At 39.5% G+C, this 17,309-nt stretch overlaps 2 protein-coding genes across 4 annotated transcripts in view; one reads left to right on the forward strand and one right to left on the reverse strand.

The window, feature by feature from the left end:
- Positions 1-12,374, reverse strand: part of LOC129190979 (F-BAR and double SH3 domains protein 2-like) — a 55,859-nt gene extending 43,485 nt beyond the window's left edge. Inside the window, exons 1-2 of one of the 3 annotated variants that reach the window (XM_054793855.1) lie at positions 11,834-12,374; positions 4,942-5,039 (exon numbers count right to left, since the gene is read on the reverse strand). In XM_054793855.1, coding sequence (XP_054649830.1) covers positions 4,942-5,039; positions 11,834-11,854 — 119 coding nt within the window. In that variant the 5' untranslated portion in view covers positions 11,855-12,374. The remainder of the gene's footprint in view (positions 1-4,941; positions 5,040-11,833) is intronic. The other 2 variants (XM_054793853.1, XM_054793856.1) reach the window with 2 other exon arrangements.
- Positions 12,375-14,506: 2,132 nt separating this feature from the next.
- On the forward strand, positions 14,507-17,272 carry LOC129190980 (P2Y purinoceptor 2-like). The gene is given in 6 exon segments (XM_054793857.1): positions 14,507-14,632; positions 15,241-15,312; positions 15,770-15,938; positions 16,037-16,109; positions 16,111-16,362; positions 16,434-17,272. Coding segments are annotated over 6 exon segments (741 nt in total). The 5' UTR covers positions 14,507-14,622; the 3' UTR covers positions 16,599-17,272.
- The last annotated feature ends 37 nt before the right edge of the window (positions 17,273-17,309 follow it).

Genomic DNA, 17,309 nt, shown 5'->3' on the forward strand with positions numbered 1-17,309 from the left:
TTAAGACCTCAAATAAAATGCAGTTCCAAAGGATTAAATAGTCTTTAATTCTAGTTATTGTTCTTTACATTGATCGATCAGTCTCAGTTCGTTTTTTCTTTCACTTTCTTTTCTACCACTGTGTGTGTATGTGTCTATGTGTGTGCCTTTGCTGATTAAATCCAGCCTGTGGATTAATTAGGGTAAATGACCTCAGAGGAGCTTTTTGGATTTAAGCATTAAAATCTAGCGCAGGCTTGCAGCATGCATGTGTTTGATTATCTCCACTGGTGTTCAAAAAACACTTTTAAAGGTTATTCGTTATCTCCAGCCAGGTAAAGAAGCCCTCACACCTGATTTTGAAATAAGTAATACATTCAAATTCAAATTGACGGGCTGGCTGTTGGCAGATGTCACTGCAGTAATTAGACTGGCTTCTAATCACTGCACTGACATTTCAATTTGGAATTTGTTCTGAAAGAGTAGGATTTCATGTGCATGTACATGGCAGTAAGCCTACAGTAGTTTTATACTACATAGTAGGGGTTCCTCGGCCTGAAAAAACTCACTGCTGAGTACCCACTTTCTATGGCTATGACCAAAAATCTTTGTTTGTCATTCCCTGAAAGTACAGTATAAGAACATCTAGACTATCTATACAAATATTAAGAGTAAATATATTCATAATGTGTACAATGGACAATTCTTACAATTGCAAATTTAAGTTGGCCAAACAGAAAGTAGAGCTTTAGTCCCTTGCTCAAAAACAAACAGCAGATGCTCATAGCTGAGGGCGCTTGAGTCCACCCTTCCAAATAAAATCTAGTCTCCCCAATCACTACATCACATCACTATCATAGCAGTGTTTCGTCCAAGATAACAGGATTAAAGGCAAGACAAACTACAAGTTGTTGCCATTTGACCAGCTATACCAAAGCTAATGTTATGTTTGGCATGGCATGTATCCTCATTCGCTCAACGACTGTGAGAACCAGTTTACTGTGGGGGAATACATGATAAATGGAAGAACACTCCATTAGCATGTGAGAGGTAGTGATATTGATGCTAATGTTCTTAAGTTTACTGAAGGTTGTTATTCAGAAGACTAAGCTCACAGAGATTTCAGGTTTCTTGTCACACTGAGTCTGTCCACCCTTAGGTTAAAAAAAAACAAGTCTGGCTCTAGAGATTCATATACACAAATCAGCATTATGCCAAACGACTTCTCCTCGAGTGAGTCAGGGCTTTTCTTACTGTCACTCACACACATCAGTGACATGGAGAGATGCAGCCACGACATGAGACCCACTTGAAAAAAGTGGCACAGAAGTCTAGAATATACATCTTTTTCAATTTCCCACCTGAAAATATATTGTGACTTCACACTGGCAATCTATCAGTGAGCCTGCTGCAGGGCCAGGGAACTAAATACAAGGTATCTCGCTTTGGATGTAGCCTTGTGCACCATTTTGCTTTTTCTTTGGCATTGAAACCAGACTATGTTGACATCATAATGAAGCAAAACAAAGGTGTTATACTGTTAATTGAAAGGATTTCATTCATACTCACAGCCACAAATTGCTCTTTTCACATACAGATAGATATAAAGGACAGGGGCATTTAGTTGTACTTACTGATGTTCTTACATTGAGCTGCTCGAGCCTGCAATGATGCCTCATTGACTCTGGCGTATAAAAACGGTAACAACAATTTTCAAGAAATCTAATAAGGAGACTTTTGTGTTTATGTATTTTCCATATCCATGACATACCAGAATACATGGTTTACATGGCTGTCTTAAGATGATATAAACAGAGCACAGACGTTTATGTTTAACACATTCAATCCCAGCCGTTTTAGGCGATTTTAAATTTTTTTTCAAGGCACACAGAATATTGTGTTCTATGGCTATATAAACATGGAACCTACCAAAAGAACGATTAGATTCCCGTCTTTCATCAGAAAAAAAGTTTGTCTCTACCTTTTTTCGTTCTTTAGCAATCAGCGGTAGTACATAGGTAAGTTTTAGAAAAATATGAGTTCCCAACTAAAACAGGGAGAAAACCAGCTTTTTGTGAAGACACATTTCAAGCATAACTTTCACTTTGACACAAATGTGTTGCTTTTGTGACAGCTCAAATATCTAAACACCTATACCACAACATAAACAAGACAAAAAGGGTTGTTTATATACAAATAACAATTTATTTACAAATATAACACCATGAACTATTTACAACTTTCACATTTGGAACTAAACTGTGTGTGTCCACGCGTCTGTGTGTGCGTGTGCATGCGTTGAAATTTCCCTACAATGTGTAATCTTCTGCATGCTACACTCCTCCATGCTCTTACGCTTCCTCCTTACTGTTGAGTGTGTTTTTACATGCAAATGATCTATATCGAGCTCTTATCAAATGCACTTCTGCCACCTTGTGTCCATTTTTTATGGCTTAAAACAGCTATAAAAATGACATCCATTAGTGTGCATTTGCGTCATCACCTCAGTTTACCTCTGGCGCAAAAAAAAATGTGTGGATTGGGCGTTCGAGTTTATTAAAACAGAAATACGTGTTTGGTATTGAATTGCCTTCTCTCACTATATGAAAAGTAACCAGTTCGCATCAACATGTCACAAAATATAATAATACAAGTATGTGCATGTGCACTGTCTCTTCCCTGTGATTTTATTTTCATCATTTTCTCAGAACCTTAGCAAAGTTATGCTCTCAATTAAGTGTCATTTCTCTTGTTTTAGTCATTATTGACAGCCAAACTGACTAATTTATTTGATGAATGTCAGACTGTGTTCACTAGAACATTGCCTTTTAATGAGCTCTCAGATAGCCTTACAATATTTTCATGTACACACTCTACAAAAGAAATGGAGGCTTATTAATGTTGACTGGTTGAGATAAAACTGAAGTCTTGATAATAATAGCAATATCAATACTGTAATAATAATAACACTGTAAAGGAGGCTTTGAAAACATCTGAGGTTACTGTAAAAGGGGGGAAACAAATATTAAATAATAAGGACCATCAAACAAATCTAATTGTGTTCTATTTAATTGTATAAAGTATCAGTTATAATTTTGAAGAGTTAAGTAATTTTGAAGAGTTAAGAATTATTATTATTAGTTTATTAATAATAAATAATTGTGAATAATCATGTATTATTATTTATTATATTATAAAGATAAAATAATAATAAATAATAATAATAAATAATAAATATATCAAATATAATATATTAAATAATAAATAACTATTCATAATAACATGTTATTATTATTTATTATTAATCACAGGCTTTGACACGGTAGATTGCGGCACAAATCCCGTTGAGGGTGAATGGTAACAAATGTATTTTTTGTATTTTTACTGTAATCCTGCTTTTTGTTTCTGGTCTTGTATTGACTGTGTCAGAATGACTGCTGTGAAAAAGGTCATGAAAACAAAACTAGTGGCGGCTTATGAATATAAACACTAAATTGGAATTAGCCACTTAGACCTGCAGTATAATTTCAGCCTAAATCACTGACATTAGTTCCCAGGGAGATTACCCTCTCTAGTGTACAGTCAAATGCCCCCCTCAGGACATACAATTGGGAACTTGACCAAAATATGAAAGATATGTCTCTCAAGGTGCATAAAACTGCAGATTTCATCAGAATATTAACTTATTCCTAGAGTGGGGAAGTTACGAATGTTAAAATGTTAAGTGTGAAGGCATTTGTCAAGTATTTATGAATTAATAATGGCAACAGTTTTACCCGTGAACAGATTATTTCCATTTTCATTATTATAAATGGGATAATTGTTGCAAAATCAGAACCAATCAGAAGTTGACAAGTGCAGTGTTCAGCCTTAGAGGTTCCCTCAAGATGTCAGTCCATGATGGACCTGTGCCATTGCTAAATCCACCTTTAAACAAGCGGTAGACTTCAGTTTAATTGACTTAAGTCTGATCTGGCCTGCGTTTCCACCATGGCCCACGGAGGGCGACATCAGCCACCTGATTAGTGTATCATCACAGCAGGGTGACAATGACTTTAACAAAGAAGACACGATAAACAAAGAACAACAATGGAAGACCTCCAGAATTCTGCATTGTTCATTGCATGGCACTGTTTTTTTTTTTTTTTTTTTTTTAGAAGGACAAGACAAAAAATTGTGTTTCCATTCCATTTGTCACATAGAAGTAAATGGCAATTCTCTGTCAATCAATCTGCAGAATGTAGTTTGCCTACTGGAGTCATACACCAAAAGAAGGATGTAGAATGAATCAGTTATTTTGGTGCCTTAACACTTTTCTGTTTATTGTTAAAATGGATGTCTTTGTGGGCATTTTACAGTCTTGTTTTTGTTTTGTTTTTTTTAAATCATCTTCGTTGTTACGTTTTCAACCATAATGCTTTTTAATTTGCACCCAAATATATTCCAAAACACAATTGCATTCTTTACACGTCTATCTTTAGCGTGAGTGAAACAATGTAAGAAACACAGCAAAATAAATGAATTGCACGCACACACAGAGAGAAAGTGAGGATGAGATCGGGCTGTCATAAATTATCGATACGTCATCCACAGCTCAAATGAGAGCGTGTGAAGGAACAAGCGCTTCATCCCTTTGCCAAACAAAAAAGATTCGGATATAGAAAGAGACAGACCAAAGGAGACTGTTGGAGCAAATGCGGCAAAATGAAACCACAGTCAAGAGGGTGGGCGACACAAGGGACTCGGCAAAAAGAAAAGGATTGAGGGAACAGGAAGAAGCCAGCAGGAAATTCCTTCATCATTTTCCTGACCTTTTGTCCTTTTTTTTAAGAAACACTCAAAGCTGATTATGGAGAGCACATTCGGATCAACCAAGAGAGGCTAGATTAAAATCATCTGGCAGTTACTCTGCAGTTAGCGAAAGGCTGAGAAGAATGTGTTGGAGCATGCGCGTGTTCATACCTCATGTCTTCCAGCAGGTCGCATTCACTCAGATTTTTAAAGTGCAGTCTTGTCAACTGGTCTGTGTGCGTGTTCTTCAGCTCCTGTGTCACTTTAACCTGGTGAGGACACAAATACACTTTAAGAGGACATTCTTTGTCATATGCCTTCCCACATTGATGCCCAGTCATTAAAAACAAAAAGTCAAAAATGAGATATGGTCGTCCCTACCCACTTCGCAGTCTGAATTCTTCACTCGATAACGTTTTTTCCACAAATACATTAATTAATAAATCTTGCTGTATAGTGGTTGAATACGGCCTTTTATTAGTTAAAAAAATATGCATTTGAGGCAAATTTTACTTATTTTTTGCCTAAATTAAGCATTTTCAAGCATAGAAATGGCTAAATGAACTAATATACATATACAAGGCATTCTGAAGACACATTGAAAGATGCTGTGAATGATATGTAGTATTCACTGCACTGGTCACTAGGTGTCAGTAATGTTACTGTAACAGACTTGATCGATGGCACAACAGGCTTTTATTGCAGGTTTGAATGATCTTACAGTAACAGGCACAAGAATTCCTATCAAAAATCCCTAATAAAAACACGTGCTACTGTTGTCCACGCCAAGCTAAAACTGAACTCTGAACCCCCAGCTTCACTTCCTGTTCGCCCAACCCCCCCCCGGAATGCATGTCTACAATATTGGGTAACACGAGTGAAACAGTGACTATAGGGGTGATAGTTCATGTCTGGAGGGCTCTAATAATGTTAAAAACTGCATTTAGAAGGTTGGAAACAATTTTTCTATGCTCTAACTAAAAAATTTTTCCATTTATAAATAAGGAATCCTACTTGGCGGAAATTCACTTGTCACAGTCGAGTCTGGAACCAATTGACTGCGATTACTGTACAGTGGAGCCTCAGGTAGCATACGCCCCAGTTAGCGTACTGTATGTTTTGCTTTACAACGAAAATGTACGCAAAGGTTTTGCCTCAGTTGCTGTACGCCCTCGGATGTCATACAATATGGCTCTGCATCTTGTCGTGTTATTAATGCACTGCGTGAGTCCAACTGTGTTCGTAACACAAACGTGGCTGTTAGCATGCTTTCAAAATGGAAACCGGAAGCGGAAGTCATTGGCCCCCAGCTCCCTCGCCTCTCTATGATGTCATCAGCGGTTGACTCTGTAGTCTCTGCTTTTCTTATTGATCACAGCTGCAAAACAACCCACAATGGTTAAATGTTCATTTACCCCTTTCATTCCTCATTTATATGTATTCATATGTATTCATATGTATTTTCTGCATGTAAAACTATAATTGTTCTATGTAAAAAGTGTTTTGTGTGAACGTTTTTGGGTGTAAAGAACGGATGAGTTGGATTTGCATTATTACTTATGGGAAAAATTGATTCGGTCAGCTTATGTTTTGGGTTTCGTCGGACGTTCTGGAACAGATTAATGAGGATATGAGGTTCCCCTGTACGAGGTCACATGATGCTTCCCCAGTTAGGCAACAGGAGAGTTCATGAATGGTCGCTAACCATACTTCATATAGGTATAGCAAACAAAGGAAAAAAACAAATACAGCTATATAAATGAATACAAATACAATAAACAATATAAATAAAAAACAGAAAATGCTGTGATATTTGAATGTAAATGACCGTAAGCCAAGTGCTTGTACCAGCATCTACAGTTTTCTTCTAAATGGAGACATACCTTCCATCCAAACATACAGTATCTTGCTAGCCAGAGTTGGGTATTGTTTAAATTTGAACAAACCGGCTCCAATTCAGAGTTTTGATTCCTGTTCTTTACGTTTCTCGATTTCGATGCTTTTAAAAGGTAGGGTCGTACAAGTTTGCATGGTTTAAATAAGAGTGCTAACAAGAGTTTTTTTCTTTTAATTAAAGGTCTGAACTTGTCCATGAATTGTTTAATGATGTGAACTAAGTAAACAGCCCAAGTATAACCCAAAGCGCTCCTATTTTCAAGGTCAGCAGTGTGCTGTGTGGATTGAGAAGGTCTCTTGACTGTTGCTAACAGAGACGGTGCAAATTAATAAACTTGTCTAGCCGTAGCTCCCGTCCTTTATTTACACAGAACTTCCACATCAGCGAGGGTTCTCAAACCCTCAATTACATTGTCACGAGACAGACGTCATTTATTGTTTGACTTCCCTGATTCCTGACTTCCCTGACTGACTAGAGGAAGTCCGACGTAGCACATCAGAGACGAGGTACTGTGTTATTTCGACACCACGAATGTTGACCGTGCACCCTCCTCAGCATATCATGTTGCAAATGTTGCACTGAGCTAGCCGCTCTTTTTTATGACTTAAGCCAAACTTTTTAGCCGCTTCTTCTTTGTTGGTGTATTTCTTCCGGTCGGCGGAAGTGGGCATCGAAACTGGGAGTCAAAATAAAAACATTTCAACGATCCCGGGCGAATCAGTCCCGGTGAAAAAAACAACAACCTTAAAATAATTTATACAACCAGTCACTTGCACCATGGATATGATATATAAAAAGATTGATTATATTGTCATTTCTTGAAGCTAAATAACGTTTTTTGGGGTTTGCGGGATGACGTATACTGTACATGTTTCGTACAAATCGGGTTGTCTGACACATGACTGCCGAAAAATAGGTCGACAAGCTGCCAACCGGATGTAGACGAGTTATGCACACGTGCAGAACGAATCGTGATTCCGGTACGGATTGTGTAGTGACACAACTTCAGAATGAATCAACAGCGCCTCTGCTGGTCGCAGTCAAGTGGTGCGCTCTCATTTTGCCTCAATACAGGCCTAATTAACGTTCAATTACACATAATCAACAAAATTTGGATTACATCAATCAACAAATTGATTATTATCCCTATCCATTATGTCACTAATGAACCATGTGACACCTTTATTCTGAAATATCATACAGTGCAGTTTTATGGAATATGAAATGACACACAATATGTGTCATTTTCTCAGTTTTGGAGACACCGGGGGGCATTTTTTGCATGCACCAGATGCTATGCTAATATGCTGGATTCTAAAAAACACATATATGCGCACACACTCCTGTCCATGCTGTCACCGTGGAGGTCATTGTGTATTGTCAGGAGAATTCCACCGGCTATTCACCACATCAACAGTGGCCAGAATTGGGACTCTTCTAGCCACAACAACAAGCCAACACACAAATACGCAGGCATGTACGTACACGAGCACACACACTGCAGAGAGCCTTTAATCGTGCTGTGTCTTTGAAGATAAGGAGGGAGATGTTCATTACTACTTGACTTGATTTCTCCCGCTATCGTTCATTGTAAAGCACAAGGCGGTACTAAGAAGAGGAAGGGCGGGTGGCGGCACAGACAGTGAGAGGAAGTGTGGCTGAAGGCAAGCTGGGCAGAAGGGGGAGGAGTAGGGAGGAAAATGGCAGGTGAGCAAGTGACAGTAAGAAGAGAAGGTGACTAAGATTGCATGATGAGAAGATGAAGGTTGCTGTAAAGCAGCTGAGAATCAGAAGAATTAGACCGTTATTATTACAAGTAAACAGAGCAGCGCTCAGTCATTCATTCCTTTGTTAATTTTTGACACCATATCCTGTTGAGGGTCACAGGTGGGCTGGAGCCTATCCCAGCTGTCCATATTTATACCTATATTAACAATTTAGAATTTCCAATTAACCGAACATGCATATTATTGGAATGTGGAAGCCAAAATTCAAACCCAGGAAAAAGTGCCACTTCAGTGCTACTGGTAGTGTAACATTTTGGAAAGACGGTAAACGTCTGACTTGCTTGGATTTCAAAACAGTTCTTCCCATAGGACAACCCAGTCTGTCAAACTGTACAAAGACAAGCTAAAATGAACAGTACCACTTGGTGAGAAATGTGGATTTAGCGATATGGGACTACATGGCACAGGTCCACACTAGACTGACATCCTGAGACAAGAGTACCGTGGGTTGGCTGCTTCAACTGTGCAAGGCGACTGTCACGGCCAAATATCCAAACTAAATACCAAACACAACAGATCGTCTTATGCCCGGTGGGGAGCACTTGTTGGTTTCCCCTTGTCGACTATACGTCTATGACATAATTGAAATCACAAAAGAGAGTCAGCTGATTTGGATTCGGACGTCAGGCTGTCTTATTTCGTACAGTGTAAATAGCGAAAATAATGAAGATTCTTGTTGCAGATGCGCCTCACAAAAGTTTAAAAAAACGGTCATGTGCCATCAGGGCCAGCAAAGCCTTCTCTGCTGGCCTAAACACTATTAGAAGCACTGCCCTACATTTACAACTTAAATTCTAGCATTTGTTCCATGAAATGTTATTAATTTATTCTCGAGTCCATTATCTTCATTTCGTAGCATGTTTCTTAGCTGCACTGCTTCCAGTAGCGTATGCGTATGTTAGAATTTAGCTTCTGTATGCGACCGTGTCAATCTGATCTGCCTAGCGCCTTCAGAATCAGGAGTGCTGGCAGATGTGAGTTGAACTCTATTAGCAATGGGGGTGTTTAACCAATCAGACTTCAGATTCGCTTGAATGGTTGATCAGCGCAAAACAAAGTCAAGAAGAGTCTGTGGCAATTTGCTACCACAATAGCTGACGGAGGAGGATGGACTTCTCCAGAAAAGCCAGACGTCGTAAGGAGAGGTCGGTCAACCCTGAAGTTAGCTAGCTTGTCCGAGAAAGTGTTTGTTCACCACTTTCAGACCAGACCAGGTCGAAAGCTACCCTACTTTGTCATATACTGTGGGTCTGGGTCTGTATGACTATGAAGTACGACTATGGGAAATTACACTTCCTGTCCCTCACGTCATTTGTACTGCGTGAAAAAAATCGGAATACTACATGTACCGCAGCGGCGGGGCCTTTTACGACCTGCAACTTTTTTGTTGGCCTGCGAGACATTGTAAAAATACGATTAAACAAGAAAAAAATGAAAAAAAACAACCACAAAAATGGGAAAAAGAAAAAAGGCATAATGTAACGGGGGAAAATTTTAATGTTTGTATGAATAATACAAGATTGTATAAATCATGCTAAAAATACTAATATTCTTTGTCACCTACGACACAAAACTTAGGTGCAGGCTTTTTTTATATTTCAATTTATATAACACTGGATTTGTTTTAGCCAGTTTACATACAGTCATTTAAAATATCAAAATAACCCCTGCATCGTTTGACTATTCAGTATGTGGCCCTTGAAAAAGTTTGGACACCCCAGATGTACGATTACACCCCTAGTAAATAGTAAGCTTTTTGTGGTGTGCGTCCTCATCATGATTTTACTTCACCCTTGTCTAAACTGAGAAAATACACAAGTACACCTGCATAATCCAATGAGATCCAATCGTGATAGTTTTGATGAAATGCTGTCAGATTAGTTTAACACATTGTAGTTAGCAATGGACTGGGTGTGCACTGCATCATAGATGACGACTGAAGTGCTGATTGCAATATGTTGCTTACCTTATATGGTTTCAGTCTAAAGTTTAGAAACAGGTCTCAGAAAGATTTATGCGTAACGACACAATGTTTGATACAGCTCTTCAATCGCACAGTTGAACCGAATAAAGTGCCCGATGATTGTTCTGGCAGTGTCAAATTCCTACCTGCCTACTTTCAATCATAATAACGGTGACATTCAGGCAATGGGTCCTAGTAACAAGAAGAGGAATCCTGTGTAAATATGTCTTGTAGTTCTACGTTGTGCGTGACATTTTTAATTATGACATGCATATTAGTGTATATGATTTATTATCAGTCTTTGAACGCTAAGCGGCCATCTCCTCGCTAAAACACCATGTGAATCAGACACATGTGGTGTGTAAACAAGACATCTAAGCAGCTGCATGGAGGAGACGAAGTATTAGATTCCAACAGACTGATGCTTTGGTGTAATGAATATGTCAGCCACATTGGCAGGTGGCACCACAGTCTGCAAAATATTATACAGCCAAGGCCTTCGTAGAGGTGTCAAGGAAAAGACGGCGGGCAGATGAGATGTTAAACTTTACAGTGCACTCAAGTCTCTGCAGCCTCCATGGTGACAGCGTGTTCTGCGTACTTGACAGAGCACGTTCAGGGCCAGGAGGAACACACAGCACAAATTGCACATGGGGACTATGTGGTAATTAAGAGGAAACTGCGCAGTGGTTCACACCAAGGTAATTGCCTCTCATGCAGCTATTTGTGGAAAACACACACACAGGGCTTATAGGAAGCTACTTCAACACACAAACACACACAATGCCTATCATCAAAAGGGGATTTTGCCGTGTCAATAAAGAATCAATAAGCCAGTCTAGGACGAGGCTCAGTCAGCATGCATGCATGTGTGTGTGATGTATTAATATTTGTGACCCTGGACAGACTGAAGGTCTTCCCTGAACACAACAAGCATCATCACACAAGCACGTTTAGGCAGCGCTGCAGTCGCCACACAGTAGTTGATAACACTCAGCTAGCATCACGTCATGCGCATGCTAACGTCATGATACACGCATTCATTACAAACGCCATTGATTATGTTTGATCATAAAGTTGTGTGGCGAAAATATGGAAATGTCACATTAACATAGTAACGTGGTTAGTCGTTGTGCACGAGACGTGTTGTTAGCCCACGAGGCGTGTGTCATGTTGACGTTTGAACAGATGCATCATCTTCATCATCGTCTTCATCATGTCATTATGGTTAACGTTACGGCGCTTTCTAACATTAGCAAGTAAAAAGTACCATTTATGTAATGTGCATGTCTTCCCAAACAGAACGCTCTGTGTGCGTGTGCGTGGTTAGCGCTCTATTAATAATGTTACAACATTGTTCTCCCATTGTCTCAGTCGGGCTAAAACATAAATAACGGCGCTGTGGCGATTACTCACCTTCCTCGGCGGTGGCTGCATTTTGGAGTATTGACATGAATGTTATTTCTCCTGTCAAATGTGCTGTAATCCAAAAAAGAAATCTGGTAATTTGTCTTCCTCCAACAACCCAAAAAATTGATAGTAATCCTCCCCTTCGCACGTCAGGGAGGAAAGACGGGTTAGATTTGTACTCCGGCGGCCATGATTGATGGTGAATGGCTGGTTTATACGAGGCAGATAGTGAGGCTGCTGATGTGAGTGTGAGCACTTTGTGTCTGGATGAGTGGAGAGTACAGTAGTGTATAATAGTGTAGTGTAACGATCTGGATAGGACAGTGGGAAAGGCAAAGGGGAGGAAAGGTGGACATTAACGGGGAACCCCTGTGGCTTCCAAGAGCAATGCCTCCCCCGAGTGGTGACGTATGGTAGCACATCCCGTGTCCGTAAATGAACATAAAAATGAAAACACTTTTTTCCTGATTACCAAAGTCCTCCGTTTCGCCTTACGTTTCCACTATAATCATAAAAAGGCTTTTCATTATGATCTGGTCGCTTATTTGTCCATATCCGTCTCAAGCAGAAGGAGAACGTCTGCTTTTGACGGCTACAAGTAGCTAGCAAGGCTGTGTCGCAGAGAGCTGCATGGCAACAAGGGACCGCAGTCAAGCACAGAAAAATCGATGAGCCAATTTAAAGTTTTCACATTTCCTTTATTTTTTTTACCCACAGAGAATGACTTGCGACCAATCAAATGCACACCTCAAATCTTAAAACAACTAAAATTAGATCACATTGGTTTAATGACGTGGCGTGAATATTTAAAGGATAATATAATACAATATAATGACCCAGCAGCTGCTTGTTGAATATACATTTTTAATTTATATAGCCTGCATCTGTGCTTCATCGGGCTTCCCTTCAAACTTGTAAAAGTGTAATATAATGGAGAACTATAAACATTACTTTGTATTTTATTTTATTTATATATTTTGTGTGGTTCATTCTGTGTTTTTTGTGCATCATTTGTTTAACTCAGGGGTGTCCAAAGTGTTGCCCCGGGTATATTTTGCCCATTGTAGAAATATAAACCAAAAAAACTGAAAAAATTGGAAAAAATAAAAGCTAAAAGACACAACGTAAAGAGAAAAAGATGAAATGCTGATACTAATAATGAATAACACCTCAGATGAGATGTTGGTAAGATCGAACAGCGCAGAATGTACAGTAAATGTTTGCAATTTTTCAACTGCTCTTGCAATTTTGCTCAGGAGTGTATATAATGTGTTGTTTTTTGTTTGTTTTGGGGGTTTTTTACCCTGGTTTAACTGAAAAATCACGAATAATGATGTGAAAATTATACCATAAATCACTTTTTTTGGGGTCAAAAGTCACATGTGAAACCTGCGCAAAAACCATTTGACCCCGAATATCATCTGGAAACTCAAAAAGAAAAAATGCACTTACAAACGTAAATATTAAAAACAACAACTTGACACCTAACTGCAAACGCACGCTTAATGATCTCCTTTCTAGGTGTGCTGCATTTCTAATCCAAAATGCTGAAAATAAAAAAATAAAAAGTCTAAATGCATTGATTGTTGTGGAAAGGAACGTGAGAATGGAAGGTTGTTTTAATTCATACCTCACAGCCAAGGAGGCCAGTCTTGTAATCATTAATAGGTTCTGGAGCAGGTAATACATTAAATGCTTTTTCTCACCTTTCCTCACTCAGTATGACATATATACTGTATTGAGAAAGATGACCAACAGTCATTACTGGCTTTAATTGTTGATGATTCTTCAATGCTTTTGGCTTGAAATTCTTCTGAGTTGTGTCGAGGCAAGAAACTCACATGTACAACCCTTTGCTTGGATGTGTTGGATTTTATTGACATTTCTGTCTACATTAGACTGCTTAACATACAGTATATTTATTCATCAACTTATATTATCCTTTTGACCTGCTTAAAATATTGACAGGAATATTTTTCTGAACTACTGTGAACTGTGAATGTAACAGCCTCAGGGTCTCAATGTCTGCAGGTTCCAGTTTGACTGACTTCAAGTCAAATTTGCTGCACTAAGTAAACTCCAGGTACACAGTCAGAACTCCGGAAGGGTGATCTCTCTCAGGTACGTTGTCTCCTAAACTCAGCTTCCAGCTTGTGTTTTAAAACAAAGGGGGAGAGGACCACAAATGTAACGTGAGGTGATATATTGTTTCGATACATGGCAATTAATGGACAGAGATTGGAAACCTTTTGGACCAGGTGTTCATAAATCAGTCGGTTTTCTCACTGCGCTATAGTGGATGTCATGTATTTGTGTCCAAATGCTTTCAGAAAAATCCTATTTATGTTTTTATTGAATTGAAGAATGTTGCATTTGAAATTGTACTGCAAGGTGCTTTGACAGCAGCTGTTTGTGTTGTGTCAGCTCTGGAGTTCAATGTAATTTATAATTGAGTCACTGTGGCATCAAAGAAACAAATGGCCAACTCCAATTATTATTTTATATGTTAATAATTCAACCTTGGTGGAGATCTGTGCTCTACTGAGTGCCACGCTTTATACAGCAGTGGTCCACAACAGTGGCCGCACAGCAAGAAAAAATTATTTCGAAATTTCATTTTTTTAATGTTTTATTTTGAAAAGTTGCCGGTTCCCTCTATTACATCCGTCTCACTTGACGCATGTCCATTGTGCGTGTGCTAACTTTATCTCATGCCGCACAGATAGACTACTACTGTATTTCTGCCATTTTTCTTTCACCTCATATTTGGTCTCAAATGCTCATACTATGTGGGAATGCATGAAGGTAAGTTTTGATGACTTATTGAGTGCTAATGTGCACATTTGTCTCAAGTGAATTCATGCTAGCACACTGCCTTTTACCACACACGTCAAGCAGCGATGTAATAATCTCTCTGGAAAAACTTGGCTGGAACTTGAACTGTCTAGAATGTACGAAACTCGCCGGTCCGCGGGAGATTTGTGGGAACACAAGTTGGTCCGTGGGTCAAAAAAGGTTGGGGACCACTGCTCTACTGAGTGCCATACTGTATACAGTATGTGGTCAACTTGTGCCTGATTTACTGACCTCCAGCAAACCTCTGTATGCCATGTAAAAGATCTAATCTTTGTTATTTTTGTGAATTCGTACATAATTACATAGTTTGTTATTGTTGTTTTGTTTGTTTTTTTTTATGAGGATGAACAAAAACGAGTCAAGCAACGCCAGCAATTTCTGTCATTTTCAAGAAGACTTTAAATACATTCTCCTCCCCGTCAGCTACAGCTTGACGCTATATGTGATTGTGTTCCGCACAAAGTTCTGGAAACCCTCTACTGTCTACATGTTCAACCTGACGATGTGTGACACGCTCTACATTGTCACGCTGCCCTTTCTCATCCACTACTATGCAGATGGAAACGACTGGCCCTTTGGTGAACTGCTCTGCAAGCTCATACGCTTCCTGTTTTATGCCAACTTATATGGTACGGACGAGGAAAAGCAGACTTATAACCTCAAACATGGTGGTTTTTTTAAATACAGATAATACAATTCAATATGACGTGTTATGAAATAGCAACAACCTCACAGATGCTATTGAAAAAAATGTGTGAAAATGCTGCATTTGAATGTCAGAGAATCGAACCCAGCACTTGATAGTTAATACAACACAGCATATCATAGCAATGTTTACTGTATGTACAGCACATATTGACCCCAGTAGCAAGGGCACAATCAGGGGAAGCAAAGTGATGATGAATTGCAAAATACTATAATAAACATACTGTACTGTTAAGTTATCACATTTCTGACAGTGTTAACCCAAAGTGATCTTTATTGTCAGTCTGAGGTAGATTTTTTTTGTGTGTACAAATAGAGTTCTTGTATCGGATGTTACACATGCATGTGTACCTTATATCGTCCTCCTTTAACTCTTTCTAGGTTCTATTCTGTTCCTGTGCTGTATCAGTCTGCATCGCTTTGTTGGTGTCTGTGATCCAGTCCACTCCCTAAAATGGTTCAGTGCTGGTCGGGCCAGATTGGTGTCTGTGGCGGTGTGGGTATGTGTTTTATTCTGCCAGGCACCTATTCTTTACTTCTCAAGAACAAAGTGAGTTAAAGCAACCAATCCCTTTCACATTCCCCAACATCCTCTCATTTAGCTATTAAATCACTTCTGAATAAATAATCCGGCACCTTCTTTATCAGGGATGTGGCCACAGAGAGGATTTGTTACGACACAACCAGTCCAGACCTCTTTGATGACTTCTTAGTGTACAGCTCAAGCGGTGTCGGTGCTCATGTTTGCTGTGCCTTTCCTGGTGGTGATGCTGTGCTACGGCCTGATGTTACGCACACTCCTGGAGCCCAGTTGGGGTGAGGGCGGGGGCCGGGCAGCCCTCCGGATGAAGCAGAAGTCAGTGAAGATGATCATCATTGTGCTGGCAGCCTTCATGCTTTGTTTCCTCCCTTTCCACCTCACCAGGAGTTTGTACTACTCTTTCAGATACTTGAGGCAGCTCGATCCTGCACAAGTAAGACCAGCAAACACTTCTCCCATGTTATCTGACATAAAAGCCTAATACATTTAGCTTTTTTTAACCAGATGAGCTGTAACCTGCTGGAGGCCTCCAGTATTGCCTACAAGGTGACCCGTCTATTGGCCAGTGCCAACAGTTGCGTGGACCCCATCCTTTACTTCCTAGCTGGCCAGGATGTCCGGTGTAATCTCACCATGAAGAGATCACATGCCGGAAACCCAAAGATGTGATCCAATGACAGCAGAACTTCTGAGGTCAAACACAATGCACTCAGGGCCATTGGTGACATCTCCTTACTTATTATGAAACACATCTTTTCACTGGTAATTAAAACAGCAATAATATGTTGCAGGGTCAAACTATTGCCAGTGTAAAGTCTTTCATTTTGAAGTCACATTTTAACATTCTTAACTGTCACGCTTGAGTAAAAACTGCGGTATAAAGCTTTAAACAAGAACTTGTGTATGCTTAACGTTGATTTGTGACAGACACATAGCAGAGAACAACTTTGTGCATTACATTCATATTCTTAACAGTCATATAAGTGTAAAAATAAGCATATCAAAATGTAAGTGTACTCACCCTCAACTCTGATGACACGAGACAGACGCAGTGACAACCATGAGTTGCTTTAAAGAAGATCCTGGTCTGGTTTTGTGTCATCTTTTCAACTTTTAATCCATAAGACACAATCCATCCATCCATTTTCTGGGCTGTGTATCCTCATTAGAGTCAGGGGTGTATGCTGGAGCCCACCCCAGCTGACTTCAGTCGAGAGGCGGGGTACACCCTGGACTGGTCGCCAGTCAATCGCAGGGCACAACAATCCTTCACACTCACATTCATACCCAGATAGATTTGGTCACCAATGAACCTAGCATGCATGGTTTAAAAGGTGAGTGGTAACCGGAGTACCTGGTAATAAAATACCCAAATTAAAG

Source organism: Dunckerocampus dactyliophorus, chromosome 12 (assembly GCF_027744805.1).
Source record: "Dunckerocampus dactyliophorus isolate RoL2022-P2 chromosome 12, RoL_Ddac_1.1, whole genome shotgun sequence".
In the NCBI taxonomy this organism is placed as follows: domain Eukaryota; kingdom Metazoa; phylum Chordata; class Actinopteri; order Syngnathiformes; family Syngnathidae; genus Dunckerocampus; species Dunckerocampus dactyliophorus.